The following is a 14481-nucleotide window of genomic DNA, read 5'->3' on the forward strand; positions in this document are numbered from 1 at the left end:
CCAGTCAAGGGAAGGCATCCGGATGCCCGCTTCAGTGAGTAAATTGGCTTGAACGAACATGGCGAGGAAACTCAATTGGAGCGGCATCGCTCTCTCGTTTGTGACGGGCACGAGTCTAGCCGCGGTGGGTGTGATGGGATACGTTCGGTACGAGTACCCAGAGGAATTTGCGCAAGGGAGTGTCAAGCAAGCGCGCCCGGAAGCATGGGACGACCAGGAAAAGCTGTGGGGGGCATACGGAAGCGGTCTGAGCAACTTCATTCCCGACTCCATCTCGGCATTTTTTCAGTTCAACGAGATTCCAGCACGCGTCGAAGCACACCGTCGACGTCGTCAGAAGGAGATCCAAGACGCACTTCAAAACCAAACGCGTTAATACATGTACATGGCACGAGGTTGTTAGGATTTTGTAATGGGATACAAGATGGGTGGTAAGCTGGAGGCGTCACTATTACCACCTTGTCGGCCGAGCTCCCAACCGACCAATCTTAATGTCGGCGATGCTGCCTCCCGCATCGCTTCATTCGCCCGTGATTCCTTGACTTTCTGCTCCAGCAGAGTCGGTATCCGCTGGCCATCCATTCCTCCCGCTCGCCGCTTGAGCATGCCGCCTTCCTCGACGAAGAAGCTGCCAAGGTTGAGTCCGTCATCGTCACTTTCGTACTCTTCGTCATCGTACTGCGGTTCTCGCCGCCTTTGGCCAACTTCAGGTGTGTATGGTGTCGCGTGCTCCCTTGCCCTGAGAGATTCAAGCAAGAGCAAGTCGGACTCAACTTCAGTTTGTGCTGTCGTGGTGGAGACCGCAGCATTGTCACGATTGTTCGGTCGGGGTTTGACGTGTTGATGTTGCTTCTTGGGCTTAGTCGGAGGTGCAGGTCGTTGGTTCGGAGCTCCCCCTCTGGTACCATCCGTGGCCGAAGTACTCTCCTGGTGTACTCCTTTCCGTTGTTGCATCGCCATCGTCGCTTTCTTGGGGCCGCCCGGCGATGGCCGACCAGGTGGTCGGCTTGACGACACTTTACCATTATCACCCGAGATTTCCTGCATGAGACGCTCGTTTTCTTGGATCTGCAGCTCGCGCGCGAGTTTCTCCGCCACCGACATGGGCGTCCTCGCCTTCTTTACGCCGTCAAACACAAATGGCGACACGTTAGTTTCAGCGACGCGATTGACAAAACCGAATTCGTTGCGGTATTGCACAGCTATTTGACTGCGCAAGTGAGGAGTCGATACATCCGAAGGTGGGTCTGCACTCCTTCCCTTCGTTGGAGATGTCGAAGAGAGTTGCGGCAGCGGTTGGAATCGATTCACTCGATGGGATTCAAGCAAATAGCCTTGTCTGTATTCCCTCGTGGCCTGCAGTACCGTCTCGTGAGCCGTGTGACCTTGTCGAGGTGAATATGATACTCACCAACTCGCCGTGGTGCGTGAGGGAAAAGAAATGATTGTCCAATTCTTCGTCAGGAAGCAGATCCGTGATGTTATTGAGCACGTCGTTGGCAGCCAATTCTGGCGCACAAAATATCGTTTGCTTGAGCTTGGCACGCTCCTTGACAGGTGACCGACGCGGCGGATACGTTTGGGTCGTGTTTTCGGTCATTTCTTCCGTGGCTTGAACTTCTTCGTCCAGGCGAGTAATGAACTTTTGTCGCACGATCATCAGCGACCCCCGTGAGTCTTCGGCATGCATTCCCATCTATACAGGCGCTTGAATCACACCCGGGCACGTGCTCGAGAATTAGTTGTCTGTACATGGTCCAAGTGCGTCTTGTACTCGCGGAGATACGCTCGCAGTGTGTGTACGCGGGCCTTGTAGTCTTTCAAATCGCTTTGCACTTGAAGCAAGTTCATTGTGATCGCTCCATGGCGCTGCGATGTCGTAACTTTCAGCGTGGCGTAGTCGTTCTCAGCCATTTCCATGCACTCTTCGAGTCGCGAGGTGCGCGATTTCTCGCGTCCCATGGCGACATTTTCCATCTTGAGTGCAAAACGAGTTTCTTCAATTGTTTCCTCCATACGAGCAATGGTCGCATCTCGTTGCTTCAATTGATTCGTCAGCTCGACAATGGTGTACTCATTCTGACGGGGGATCGCGCCGCCTTTTAGAGAACGTCGGCGTGGACGACTGGAATGCGAGTCCATCCGGCTTAGTCTTGGCTTGTTACCATAACTTGACCCTCCCATTTCACCACCATCTCCACCGGCTTGCATTGCTATCAGATCCTATGTGTTTGGTTAGATTTTTCCTGGCTTTTCGAGTGCGAAAAGTAGAGTTACCAAGAGTCCAGACACACTCGACTGCATTCCCACAGCGTTCGCTCCTCGATTGATACTGGGGTGAAGCGCCTTTTGATGCGTCGAATGCAAATCCACGCCTGAAGCAGACGAACTTAGCTGCGGCGGGGCGCGGAATGCATTGTCGTAATGCATCTTGAGTTCTTGCATGGCTTCGTCGTAGTTAACTTCATTCAACCGGATTTTCTCCATGAGCTGCGATGTGGCTTGGTTTAATCGATTCACCATCGCTTGGTTCGTGCTGTGTTCCAGCTGCGCGATCCGCTTGTCTCGAAGTAGGGTATCGCGCTCGAAAGTCATCGCAGCCAGCGCCTTGTCGCCTTTTTCAATGCGCTGCTTGTTAAGTTTCATCTCGACTGCATTTGCTTCTAAGGACTTCATCGACAATAGATAAGCAGCAGCTAAATGTACAGTACAAGTCGTCAGTACCTTGCTCAAATCGTTGATCTGAGCTTCGTTCTCACGGCGCGTGTACACCATTTCGCGCATCTGACCCATCACCACGCGTAGCTCCATTTCCATTTTCTCGACTTGTTCTCTCGATGCATCGTCAAGCAATTTGGATTGCTGTTTTTGGCTCGCCAATCTGAACCACACGGTGAAGTGGCTTCGCTAAAAGAAATCATGTGAATCTCACGTGGATGTTAAGCGGTCGTTCGCTCGTTCCATCTCTTGCAATTGTCCTCGCATGTGCTCGCAGATGCGCTCCGCTTGGGCCAACGACGTCTGGCTGTTGGCATACGCTCGTTTGGAATGGTGCAAATCGTTCTCGAGAGCTTCGAGCGATGCACGTAAGTTCCAAATCTGCTCTTGGCCTTGCTCTTTTTCTTGCCGCAGTAAGTCAATTTCTTTCTCAAGCTCGACCTTCTTGTTCAATAGACGTTCGATGCGTGCTTTGTCGCCTTCTTTTTGACTTGCGTTGTTCTTTTCAATGAGGAGAAGCTGTGTTTGAGCTTCTAGGACGCCGTTATCGAGCTTCTGCTGATGCGTCAACGCCGTCAGGCGAGCAATTTCATTCTGAAGCGTCACAAACGCATTTCGGTCCGCTTCCATAGCGTTTTTCAGAGACAAGATCGTTGCATCGCGCTCATCGATGTCATGTTTTTGTGATACGGTGAGCGCCGTGACTTCTGCCGCATGTATCTTCAAGAGCTCCAGGTCCTTGTCCAGCACGGTCGACTTCTCCAGGTACAACTGATACAACACAGTGAGGGATAGATCGAGTAAAGTAGGATTTTACCATGCGGTCAGCAGTCAGTTTGGTCTTATCCATCGTGAGCAACCGAACGTCATTCTTCAACGCGTCCACATTGTCACGCAATGCCTGAGAGCTCGATTGCAGTTCACGAATGCGATTTGAAGTGCGAACTTTATTCACTTCATGCTTTTCCAGTTTGTCTTGGAGTATCAAGATCTAGGATGGCATTGTTGTGACAACGTTTTTGAGGTAGGCCGACAACCCACCTGAGCTTTGAGGTTGGCCACTTCGTTTTCGACGTCGGACTTTTGCGTCAACGCCAGGGACAATGCTGAGCTTGTTTGATTTTGCTGCTCCGTTTTCTGGGCCAATTTGTCTTCTAAATCCATAATCTCCAGCCTTAGCATTCGAATGTCGTCTTCATAGTCCCCGAACTTGCGTTGGGCTTGTTGCATCTACATAGGTCCTTTTGACTATATGCTCTTCGAGAATGTATCACACCGACTTTTTCGTTGACAAGCCGAGTTTCTTCGACTTGATCTGCCAATTTCGTCAGGGTGTCGGCCACAACGTTTTTTTCCGCTAGAAGTTGTCCCTACCCTTCATGTTTTAGCGTCGAGTGGTTGGGCAACACGTCATCCAACTGCACCTGCACTGCGTTCACCTCGGATGTGAGAGCTTCCTTTTCCAACTCGTATTCCTTCATCTTGTTCTTTTTCCAAATGCTGGTGGCGTGGTTGAATTTGAGCATGGCCATTTCGTACCGCCCGTCTTCACACTTTTCAAGAAGATGCAAAAACGCGAGCCAAATGTTCGCTGCAATGTGACTCTCTGCGTACGCAGGGCAATGGCGGCCAAGATCGTGAATGAGTGTGTGAAAGCCACTCGTGTAGACAAATAAACCGCGATAAATGCGCTCGACCATTGGTTTGGGCATGCCGAGTCGAAGCAGCGAGGTTGAGTCGATGCCAGCTCCTTGCAGCGGCGTCTTCTCCGTCGACGAAATCACGTTCACTTGTGTCACGTCGCTGTATTCGAGCTTGCTTTGATACATGGCAACTTGCTTCTTTGGTTCCGATGCAGCCAGATAAGCGTCGGACACGGGGATCAATTGAGTATTGCCCTTGGTCAAATGGGCGTTGACCCATTCTTCAACTGCGGCACAATCATTGGATGCCATCACTTCGTCTTCGATTCGATCAGGGGGAACAAACAACGGGATCTCTGTCAATGGGAGGTCTCGAAGGGCATTTCTCGTAGCTGGGGGCTGAACGTTTTGTTCCCGCTTCTTCTTGAGAAACATCACATAGGACTCCCGTCGCAAACGAGTAATTTCCTGTTCAGCAGGGGGAATCTTGATCACCTTGGGCTTTTCTAAGCGGCCACATCTCAGACAAAATGAGAGCGATGATTGTGAACCTATGATTGGAATGCGATGTGCTTGGGACGGGGTTACAGGTGGAACAGGGACTGGAATGTGGGGCAGTGTTGGGTCTGGAATACTGGATGTGATCGTGCTCTGTGGTGTATTACTTGGAGAAGCACTGTATGGCCAAGGGAAATCATCGGTTTCTAAAGTCACAGTTATTCATGAGCTCAAGCTCATGTGGCCATGCTATCGCCAACCCGTGATTGTGTCTGGTGTTTGCAATCGGCTGAGGAGCTCCAAAGGCATTGTAGAATTCGGCCACATGACTTGGTCGCTTCCTTCTACACGTGTCGATGACCAAATTACGTGATTGCCTGACAATCGTACCATGCGGAGACGATTTCTCATCCGTGGATGCATCATCAGCGGGTCTACTTTCCATGGCGGCTGGTCATGTCCAGGCCCAAGCGTGACCAGAGCGTTTCAAAAATACCCTCTGATGAAACGTCCACATGATCCGGATAACCCTTCAGCCAATGGCAACGTAGTATTTCAAATCCCGATTTCGCGCGCTTTTCCCATCAATTTTAAAATTCACCCCAAGATGCAACGACTCAATTCATCGCGGTCAAAACGCGTCGCTGTTCCGGGGAACGAAGATGCGCGTGGATCCCGCCTAGGTACTTGGTGAATATGGGATGGTTTGAGACTCTTCGAGTGCAAAATGGAACAGGCGCCGTGACCAATGGAGACACCGTATTGTCATCGTGCCAGGGAGGGCCAACTACAAATGGACTTGAAGTGAAGGAACAGCCCACCAACTTCATGTGGAATCATAATGTCGCGACAGTCGAAGCGGAGACACGAGTAGCACAGCCAAGGTGAGCTTAAGACATTTGAGTAATGTTCTTTAACATATTCGGAGGTGAAGGCGCCAGCAGAGCTATCGCGTTTTGGCCTCACTATTAGACGAGATCGACGAGCTCCTGAAAGATGAGCTCACTCGTTACAAACCACAAAAGCATGCTGCGGTTCGTCAAAGAAAGCGAGTCCTGGATCGCCGGGTCACGGCTATCGAGGTGACGAGAAAGAAGCATCCATCCCCCTCCACCGTCACGGAGGAAGTGATATCATTCCAAACTTATCTTGACGAAAGGAAGCAACTACATGATCGGCTCCAAGCGTCTATTTCATGCTTGGGGTATTGGCATGGAAATATGTTGACCCTTCCCTTTGCCAAAATAGCAGCACCCAACGCCAACACTTCATCTTCGCCCAGTGATGCGTGATTGAATGAGTTGATATCTTATTCAATCAAGGGAATGCCCCTGAATCGTTCACTTATCCAAACGGAGTGATAGGAACGTTTTGCGACGGCATGCCTTCGTCGTGAGACAGTTCTAAGCATTGATGTTTCAGGGCGGCCAATTTGTCCTTGATAATGTCCAGCGCCCATATCACCACTTCCTCAGGCTTTAGTTGACCTGTGGTCTGCGCAAGATGCTCAGTTACATGCATTGTACCAAGGCGCTCAATATACCTCAACGGAGAAGATGAATTTATCTTGAGTGGCCTTGACAGTAACGGCCATGTCATCTTCGGGGTTTTCCCGATAGCTGCTCGCCAACTTGACGCATTCGTCGCAGTACATGCATCGCATGTTGTCTTCCACTTGAATCTATCGGGCGACAACAGTTAGACGAGCGCCGTCCTGCGCATACCAATAAACCTACTGTGTCATATGTGTCGTCGATTTCAAAGACTCGAGTGGGGCATGATTTGTACAATTCCACGCGCTGTTCGCTCGTGTACGTGCTCAAGACATCTGTACACCGTCGATGAGACAAAGTAGAAGTGCGCTGCCAACAACGTAACGTACTCTGGTTGAGGGTGATGATAGGTTCGAACATGTATGTGGCGACTGCAACAGGAGACCACTTTGCATGCTCCTTGCCAATGCCCTGCAAATGAAAAGGTTACAAGGCGAAATGGAACGTTCATTATACCCACGTACAAGTTTTGCGATTGCATTCAGCTTCAAACGCTGCCCTGGGCCCAACTTGGCAATGATCACTCCCGTATCTTGTGTGTTGTTCGCTTCCTCTTCCGAGCTGAAGTGAACCGGTTTGATGTACGGATCCAGTGATCGCAACGAATCCGACGTGACCGTTTGAGTCCCGCTTTCTGCGCGGACGTCCAATTCAAATTCGACACTGCAATTAGGACAATGTTCGTCACAGTCACAGTCGGCCGAGTAAACAAAGCGCTTCTTGAAAGCTTCCAGACCACCTTCCAATCGAAGAGGAATCATGCCCAAACGATGCGCCAGGAATTCGTCCGTGATGACACTGGTGTTGATTTCGATGCTCACCAGGTCAATTGCAAGGGTGGGGACTTCGGCAATCATGACCCGACGAAGCGCGTTGGCCACACTCGTATCCGTCTCACTCAACTCAAACTTGATGAAATCATCGCGGATCTCCTGGAGATCGATCTTGGGAAAGCGATTGTTTGGCATCGTGCTCTCCGCTCAATTTCGACGACTGATGGAAGGGAGTCTCAAAACAAGCCGCGTGCCCCGGGGTACACAACTCAATAATTTACTACATTGGAAAAAATACATAGGAATTACCCAAACTTCATGAATATTTATCTCATGCTTTTGCACGGCGGTGCGTGTTGAGGAGGTCGTTTTGGCGTCGTCCTTGTATGCCTCTCTTTGGTGCTTACTCTAGTATTGGCAAGAAGTACATGGTTTTCTTCACATGCAAGTTGCCAATTTCTTGAGAAATATATTTATTGTCCTGACAAGTCGAAATTGGATGAAACCATGTTGCACAATTTTTTACCATTTGATTGGTTCGACTTTCCACATCAACATGGCGATTGCGGAGGAGACGGTGGAATTTGGCGATGCGGGGACGTATTCGTTCTTCCAATACGGAAGCGCGGACTACAACCACATGTGTCTGACCAGCAACTCTGCTAGCCAAGACTCAACTGGGTTGCGAGTCTACTCGGGCGCTCAAGTCATGGCGCGGTTCCTTGCCTCCGCCGATGGATTGGCGCTGCTCCGTGGGAAACGCGTCATTGAGGCAACTATGAACACAGACGGGTCAATCTAATGCACTTGTAGCTGGGGTGCGGTACAGGAGTTATTGGATGCGTGGCTGGTGCTCGAGCAATCTTGTCCGACTTGGTTCTGACTGACGGAGACGAGCGAGCAGTTGCATTGGCGCAACGCAATTTGGAGCATGTCGTGCATTCCATCAAACCTGAATTGTCCACGGCATGCCGCCAGTTGTACTGGGGTGCCTCGTACCCGCCATCTTTGGGCGCGTTTGATGTCGTCTTGGGCTGTGATTTGATGTACTACCAAACAAACGTCGAGGACTTGATGTGGACTGTCGAATCGCTTGCACCGTCGGGCCTTTTCCTCCACGTCCACATCTTCCGCAAGGACGAGCACGGGGACACCATGCTCCAAGTTTTGGCAAAGTCGAACCGAACGACTCTTGTTGTCCCTATCCCTCACTTTATTTCCATCCCGGAAGTGGCCAACTGGCCGTCGTGGCTCAACGTGTGCTGCTTAATTTCGGGCCCATCGGACCAGATTCAAGTGCTCTTGGCGGCTCACCCCACTTGGTCGCTGTTCGTGTCGGTTGAAGCCACGCAAGACGAGAATTTCAAGGCCACCGAAGTCGACGAAGACGCCTAACCCATTCAAATAGCACTGAAATTCGAGATGAGGGATTGCATTCGACGCTGCAATCTTGGACATAAGTTCGTATTTGACTTAATGCACATGGATGTATATAAAGGAGCTGTTTAGCCAACGTCCAAAAGCCACCGCTTCGATGTACAAGACACAACTAGTCACGACCTAGCGTGCGCCCGCCACCACCCCAGTTGTAGCGCGACGGACCTGTCGTGGCACCTGAGCCTGCTTGGCGCGGGGCGGCACCTCCTGTCATGGGTCGGTTGTCCGAGGGGAAGAGGTTTGTCCTATGTGCATCGAAACTCTTAGTGGAAGGTGTGGTGTCACGCTTAAAGCGTACAAGAATTGAGGGGTTTTCAGCAAATTGATGTTTTTGGTGTTCGGAAGGATTTCCAGCATGAAATAGTACACATGGCCGGCAAATACCCCCGCGAGTTCGGGAATGGGATCGCCGCCAGTGAGCAACGTAAAGCCAATCATGGCCCATGGGAAATACAATGCCTTGAACTTGAATCCTACACAATGATCTCGCGTTAGAATACGCGGTAGTTTGAGCAGAAGAACGAAAAAGAACTGACCCCAGAAGGACACGATTTGCTCTGTGTGCTTGCGGCTCCAAACGTAGAGGATCATAAAGATCATCGGAATTCCCAAGAATGGGTACCCCAAAATGAACCCAATGATCTACGATGGTCGATGGTTAGCCGTGGAATTGACGATGACGATGCGACGATATTACATTGAGGACGACTCCACCAACGAGCATCATGAAGGCAAAGTCCGCGGACGCCCCCCCTCCAGCAACGAAGGGATCATTCTCCAGTACACTTCCATATTGTCCCCTACGCAAGACCATCAGCGACCATACATCACACACGACGAGACCATGTGAAGTGGCGACGTACAAGAGTAATAGGAACACGAGAAAGTTAAAGCTGAACTTGCCGATAAAGAGGAAGCACGTGACAAGGCGCCAAAAGTTGAATTCGAAGAAGACCAATCCAAAGTCCAGGTAGATGGTCCTTGGGCTGAGCAATCCGAACTGCGTCATGCACGTTGTAGCAAAGCACAACGTCATGTATGTGCGTGTGATCTTGGGAAGGTTGTTGAACCAGTTCTCTGGGGACGACATGATGCTGGTTATTCCACCGCTACCACAATGATGAAACCAAAACGCTCCTCCAGTTCGCTCTTCCGGATACGCTAGTTTCGCCACGTGTTCGAGCCGGATAAGAAACCAATTGCAAACCCCACGAATTCCCACGGATTGGCGAAAGTTTGCTTTGAAAATCCAGAATGATACGTTTTCGATGGGTCTCACTAGAAATTGCACATAGATTTACAAAAATGCCACAAAACTCGAGATTTGAATTCGAAGCAGTTGCGTGGAACCGCCGCGATCTTCGCCACCTCGGTCGGCCGCTGTCTGGTCGGGTTCAGCTCTATGGAGACGTTGCCACGTCGACGTAAAAAGAAGCGAAGCCATGCGACGATCACGATGATGGATGTGATTAAATCTAATGGCATGCGCGTCGTCGAAGGGACCAAGCTCAACTTGGTTGCAAAAGGAATCGACAGTATTGGGCCAGTCGTGGCAGCGATTGCCCAAACTACGACGTGTTTGTACTTGAGCCAGAACAACATAGCGTCACTGGATGGACTGACACAGTTTACGCGTTTGAAAGTTCTTAGTTTGGGCGGCAACCTTTTGTCTCGCTTTGACGAGTTTGACTTTCTTGCACCTCAACTTCCGTCCCTCCGAACCCTCTTGCTCACTGGAAACCCCCTGTGCGATGCGCCCAATTACCGTTTCCGAATCATTAGCGCTCTGTCCATGGTTCACACCCTCGATGGCACTGACGTGACGCCGAAAGAGCGCGAGATCGCACCGTTCCTCGTTGCACAGGACGCAAGCCTGCGCCACGTCGTTTATGACAACCACATGGAGATATCAAGATTGGAATGGATCGTGTTGCTCATTCCGATGCACAAGGAGTTCTACCACATCGTATTCAATGCCCATGGGTCGTCTCTGCGGTATGCTGATGACTCATGAAGGTTTTGACTTTTTCACAGGTGCCACGACCGAAGACCCCAACTCGAGAAGATGGCTGTCGATGTCGCATTGCTGCTTCGCCTGATGAAGCACGTCGATTCAGAGACGAAACCAACGCCCGTCGAGCTGTATCATCGTCAAGTCGAAAATCAACTTCAGCGAGTGGTTGTGCGTGCCTATAGTCATCTGCAACACCATCCGCTTCGAAAAGCCAAGCAGCTCCTGCAAAAGTTTGGCAACCAGCGGTTAAAGAACGTCGAGCCACCGCCGCCACCGTCGTGGGAAGACGCTTATGCAAGCGTCATCTCCCTCCAGCAAAACACGATGGCCAAGTTACGCGGCCTTTGCGAGCGCAACCGCCGCGACCTCGTGGATGCGCTCAAGTCACTCGTCATTCGAGACCCAGGACATCGACTGCACAATGCAAGATACGAACATGAGCAACGGCGACAAGACCTCACGTTCGAACGAGAGCAACTCCTCCGGGAATACCAAAATCAATGCGACAGGCAAGCCTTGAAACCCAACGACTGGAATTCCCATCCAGGGCTGCCTCCCCAACTTCTCGACCCAGACGACGCCCGACGGCATTGCCTACCAAATACGACACCGGTGTCGAGATTTCCTGCGCACAATCACTGCCCGACCAAATCGCCCGACCAACCAAGCCGGTGTACAACAAATCGTCACGCCCAGCATTCCCCGCCTCCACCGCCCCCGGCGCCTCTTTCGGGAGATCTACAACGTGGACGAAGCAAGCGAACACACGAAAAGTTGATTGCCAAGGTGTTCCAACTCGACGACAACGTGCCGTCCGCTGACGAGTCTGCCGACGCAATGTCGGTCCCACCGACATTGCTGCACGTGCCGACTGAATCGGTGTGCAAGCGGCGGCAGCTTGAAGTGTTGGAGAAGCGACGGACGGACTTGGACATCAGTCAAGACGAAAAGCGTCGCTTTCGGCGCGATGAAACAGCTCCACTCGACCACACGCTACGGGATTTGCACAACACATTGCACGACCGCTCAGGAAAGGTTACACCATTTGGCACAACTCACATCGAAAGTGACGCTTGCCAGCACGTGCAAGCATGGCCCACAGACTCAACTCTCCCCCACGCGGCTCCATCGAGGCCACCGAAAGACTTTGGAGCGATGACTCCAGCAGATGCACCTGTTCCTTCTTGCATGGCCCTGAACGCTTCGAATCAAACCACCACCATGCAATGGCCGCATGCGGACACAATGGACGTAGAACCTCCCGTCACACCTCGGCCTTCTGCTGCCCATTTTGATGCAGCAGCACCGACGGACCACCGAGCGACTGGTGCGACTGTATCAACTAAAAATCGATGCACCACTACACCCCAATCGGCGACCCGTTCATCCAACTCACCTCTCGTTGTGAAGAATCCTCGAGCTCCTAGACCTAAAAGTGTCCCACGTCCAAGGCGTCCTCCTCCACCCTCTACGCTTTGTCTGCTGGCCAGTTCAAGCTTGTGGCGCACAAAGGTCGGGCGGGTCTTCCATGCGTGGCGACAGTTTGTCGAGGTCCACCAAAAGCTTGACACGCAACAATTTCAACGCCTTCGCAGGTATTCGCGCCACGTTTTGGCATCATGGCGCCACTATTGCAATCAACAGCTCCGTCTTCGGATATTTGCCACATATCGCGACCATCGCAGCCTTCTCCGGTGCTTTCACAGATGGGCGAACGCGAGTCGTTTCCACGCCATTGCAGCGTTTGCAGTCGCGCGGCGGGACAAAGCCCGGCTCCAGAAGCTCATGCAAGTGTGGAAACAATGGACCGATCAAGCTGCTTCCATTCGACTGGCACAAGAGCGCGAGCACCACCGGCGGACATGCCAAATGCTGCGCCGTGTGATGGGTGCATGGCGACGGTGCACCCATGTCCACCTGCTGCATCGTATCCACGAGAGACAGCTGCGCCGAGTGCATGCCAAGTATACGCTCCACGTGGTATTTCATGGATGGCGTCGGTGGTTTGACCGGAACGTCCAACCTCGCCATCATCTCGAGCTCACAGTCCGCACAACGCGGGTGCGACGCAATATCCGCGAGGCATTTCGCGCATGGAAGGCTCTGGTCGCGGTGGCGTGTCGATTCCACAAGCGCACCAGTCTGGTTGCATGGAGACAGTGGCAGGTTGGTGACATGCCACGATCGTATGGAGCATGTTTCTGAAGCGACGTCGTCACTTGCAGATGTGGGTCGAACGGCGGCGCCAAAAAGCCCGTGCCACTCGAAGGATCGACCGGTACATTGTCAAGAAGGCCATGATGCGGTGGGCAAGCCTCACGCGAGCTCAGAAGCACCGCGCCCGCATGGTCGCCATCACTCGACGTCAGTGGGTGCACCACAAACTCCGACAAGTGTGGCGGCACTGGACCACGTACAAGTCTATGCGTCGCAAGTACGTCCAGGGATGTTTGAAAGCATTCAAGCACCGTCGCATCAAGTTGGAGCGACGGGTGTGGCATGCATGGGCTACCGCCACTGCGACACACTTGCATGCTCGGAAAAAGCAGAAGCAAGCGACATTGGCCGAAGCATTTCACGGATTTCGGCGCGCAGTGTGCAAGCAGCACGCCCGGCGCGATGTCGACCGACGTACGAGCCATTTGGCAACCCGGCATGCCCATCACTGGGTGCAGCAGTGCATGACACGGTATTCCACGACAGTTATTCCCGTGTCGATATCAACCATTCATGGCTGTAGATGGAGGGTGTTCGCGCTCCAGCGCCGTAAACCGTACGGCCTCATGTGCTTTGCTAGCTCCCTACGTAGCCATGCGCTGCTGGGTCGGCTGTGGACGTGCTGGCGCACTCAATACACTCAAGTACTTCAAACACGGCTACAAACCGCCGACGCGAAGGCAGCTCAAAACGTAGCAGAACGAAGCCGCGTCATGGCCGAGATGCTTCAGCTCAACGACACGACGATCCAGCTCGCCGAGCAGGTGTCTACTTGGAAGGCCACGTCAAAAGAAAAAGACGAGTCGATCCGTACGTGGCAGCAGTCCCATGACAAAATCGACCAAGCCAACGCGGTGCTTCAGCAACGAGTTGTCGCTCTTCAGCAACGGTTGCAAGACATGGAACAGGCGCGACTCGATCAAGAGCGGTTGGACGAAGCAGACAGGACGCAGTATGCCGAGCACGTCGGTGCTGTCGAAGCGACAAACGAAGGGTTGCGGCGGCAGCTGCGGAACAGCCAGGATGCATTGCTTCAGACCCAGCAGCAACTTACGCGAGAACGCGAGAAGCATCAACGACACAACGATGACAAGAAGAAGCTGCAGCTCCAACTCGACCAAAAAGTTGACGTACGATCGCCATCGTTTGCGCGTGGAAGCTCATGCTCTCCTCTGCAGGAAATGGCCAAGCTCCAGCGATCGTTGCAACGGGTCGAGGACACTCTTACCGTCGAGCGGGCCGAGCGCCAAGATGCAGCCGCACGCTGCAAAGACTACGAGATGCGGCTGGCCGACACGGTCCGAGCCATACAAGAGCACGAAGCGGACCAAGACAACCAGCTCCGGCAAACGCATGATGTCGCACTTGACATGGAGCGTCGGTGGAAAGAAGCCGAGGCAAAAAATACCGAGCTGGTCAAACTGCTCGACGAAAAGAACAACTGCGTCGCGGCGTTGACGAGTCAAGTGCAGACGCATCGGTCGGTCGAGGCGCATCGCGTGAGCGCGTTGCTTGAAGAAGTGCAAGCAAATATACAAAAGAACCAACTCAAGACACAGTGCCAACTCGACCAGCACGTGGTAGAACCCTACGCTCAGGACGACATGCACGAGCTCAACGCACACACG

General features: G+C 52.3%; 6 protein-coding genes across 8 annotated transcripts in view; 3 read left to right on the top strand and 3 right to left on the bottom strand.

The window, feature by feature from the left end:
• Positions 1-43: 43 nt before the first annotated feature.
• On the top strand, positions 44-537 carry H310_06364 (hypothetical protein). The gene has a single exon (XM_008871408.1). It carries the CDS (start codon positions 59-61, stop codon positions 374-376), a length of 318 nt encoding a protein of 105 aa, XP_008869630.1. The 5' UTR covers positions 44-58; the 3' UTR covers positions 377-537.
• H310_06365 lies at positions 44-5341 on the bottom strand. 2 transcript variants are annotated; one of them, XM_008871410.1, is made up of 13 exons: positions 5250-5341; positions 5120-5203; positions 4913-5065; positions 4143-4867; positions 3999-4088; positions 3760-3948; positions 3536-3709; positions 2933-3489; positions 2725-2881; positions 2278-2670; positions 1753-2223; positions 1412-1696; positions 44-1356 (listed from the first exon to the last, which is right to left on the bottom strand). In XM_008871410.1, the coding sequence occupies exons 1-13, from the start codon at positions 5302-5304 to the stop codon at positions 400-402; spliced, it is 4290 nt and encodes a 1429-aa protein (XP_008869632.1). In that variant the 5' UTR covers positions 5305-5341; the 3' UTR covers positions 44-399. The 2 variants fall into 2 exon arrangements, with proteins under 2 accessions (XP_008869632.1, XP_008869631.1); XM_008871409.1 differs by having other exon boundaries at positions 2278-2881.
• Positions 5342-5956: 615 nt separating this feature from the next.
• H310_06366 (hypothetical protein) lies at positions 5957-7395 on the bottom strand. Its single transcript, XM_008871411.1, has 5 exons — positions 6877-7395; positions 6742-6823; positions 6596-6687; positions 6403-6540; positions 5957-6353 (listed from the first exon to the last, which is right to left on the bottom strand). The coding sequence occupies exons 1-5, from the start codon at positions 7378-7380 to the stop codon at positions 6204-6206; spliced, it is 966 nt and encodes a 321-aa protein (XP_008869633.1). The 5' UTR covers positions 7381-7395; the 3' UTR covers positions 5957-6203.
• A 326-nt stretch (positions 7396-7721) lies between these two features.
• On the top strand, positions 7722-8702 carry H310_06367 (hypothetical protein). The gene is made up of 2 exons (XM_008871412.1): positions 7722-7957; positions 7999-8702. Exons 1-2 carry the CDS (start codon positions 7742-7744, stop codon positions 8578-8580), a joined length of 798 nt encoding a protein of 265 aa, XP_008869634.1. The 5' UTR covers positions 7722-7741; the 3' UTR covers positions 8581-8702.
• Positions 7722-9771, bottom strand: H310_06368 (hypothetical protein). Its single transcript, XM_008871413.1, has 5 exons — positions 9486-9771; positions 9320-9422; positions 9159-9264; positions 8921-9095; positions 7722-8867 (listed from the first exon to the last, which is right to left on the bottom strand). Exons 1-5 carry the CDS (start codon positions 9710-9712, stop codon positions 8735-8737), a joined length of 744 nt encoding a protein of 247 aa, XP_008869635.1. The 5' UTR covers positions 9713-9771; the 3' UTR covers positions 7722-8734.
• A 177-nt stretch (positions 9772-9948) lies between these two features.
• Positions 9949-14481, top strand: part of H310_06369 — a 7892-nt gene continuing 3359 nt past the window's right edge. The window contains exons 1-4 of one of the 2 annotated variants that reach the window (XM_008871415.1): positions 9949-10617; positions 10657-12073; positions 12149-12802; positions 12862-13325. In XM_008871415.1, the coding sequence (XP_008869637.1) occupies positions 10025-10617; positions 10657-12073; positions 12149-12802; positions 12862-13325 (3128 nt within the window). In that variant the 5' untranslated portion in view covers positions 9949-10024. Of the gene's footprint in view, positions 10618-10656; positions 12803-12861; positions 13326-14481 lie in introns of both variants that reach the window. The other variant, XM_008871414.1, reaches the window with a different exon arrangement.

This window comes from Aphanomyces invadans (assembly GCF_000520115.1).
Source record: "Aphanomyces invadans strain NJM9701 unplaced genomic scaffold supercont1.11, whole genome shotgun sequence".
In the NCBI taxonomy this organism is placed as follows: Eukaryota; Oomycota; class Saprolegniomycetes; order Saprolegniales; family Verrucalvaceae; genus Aphanomyces; species Aphanomyces invadans.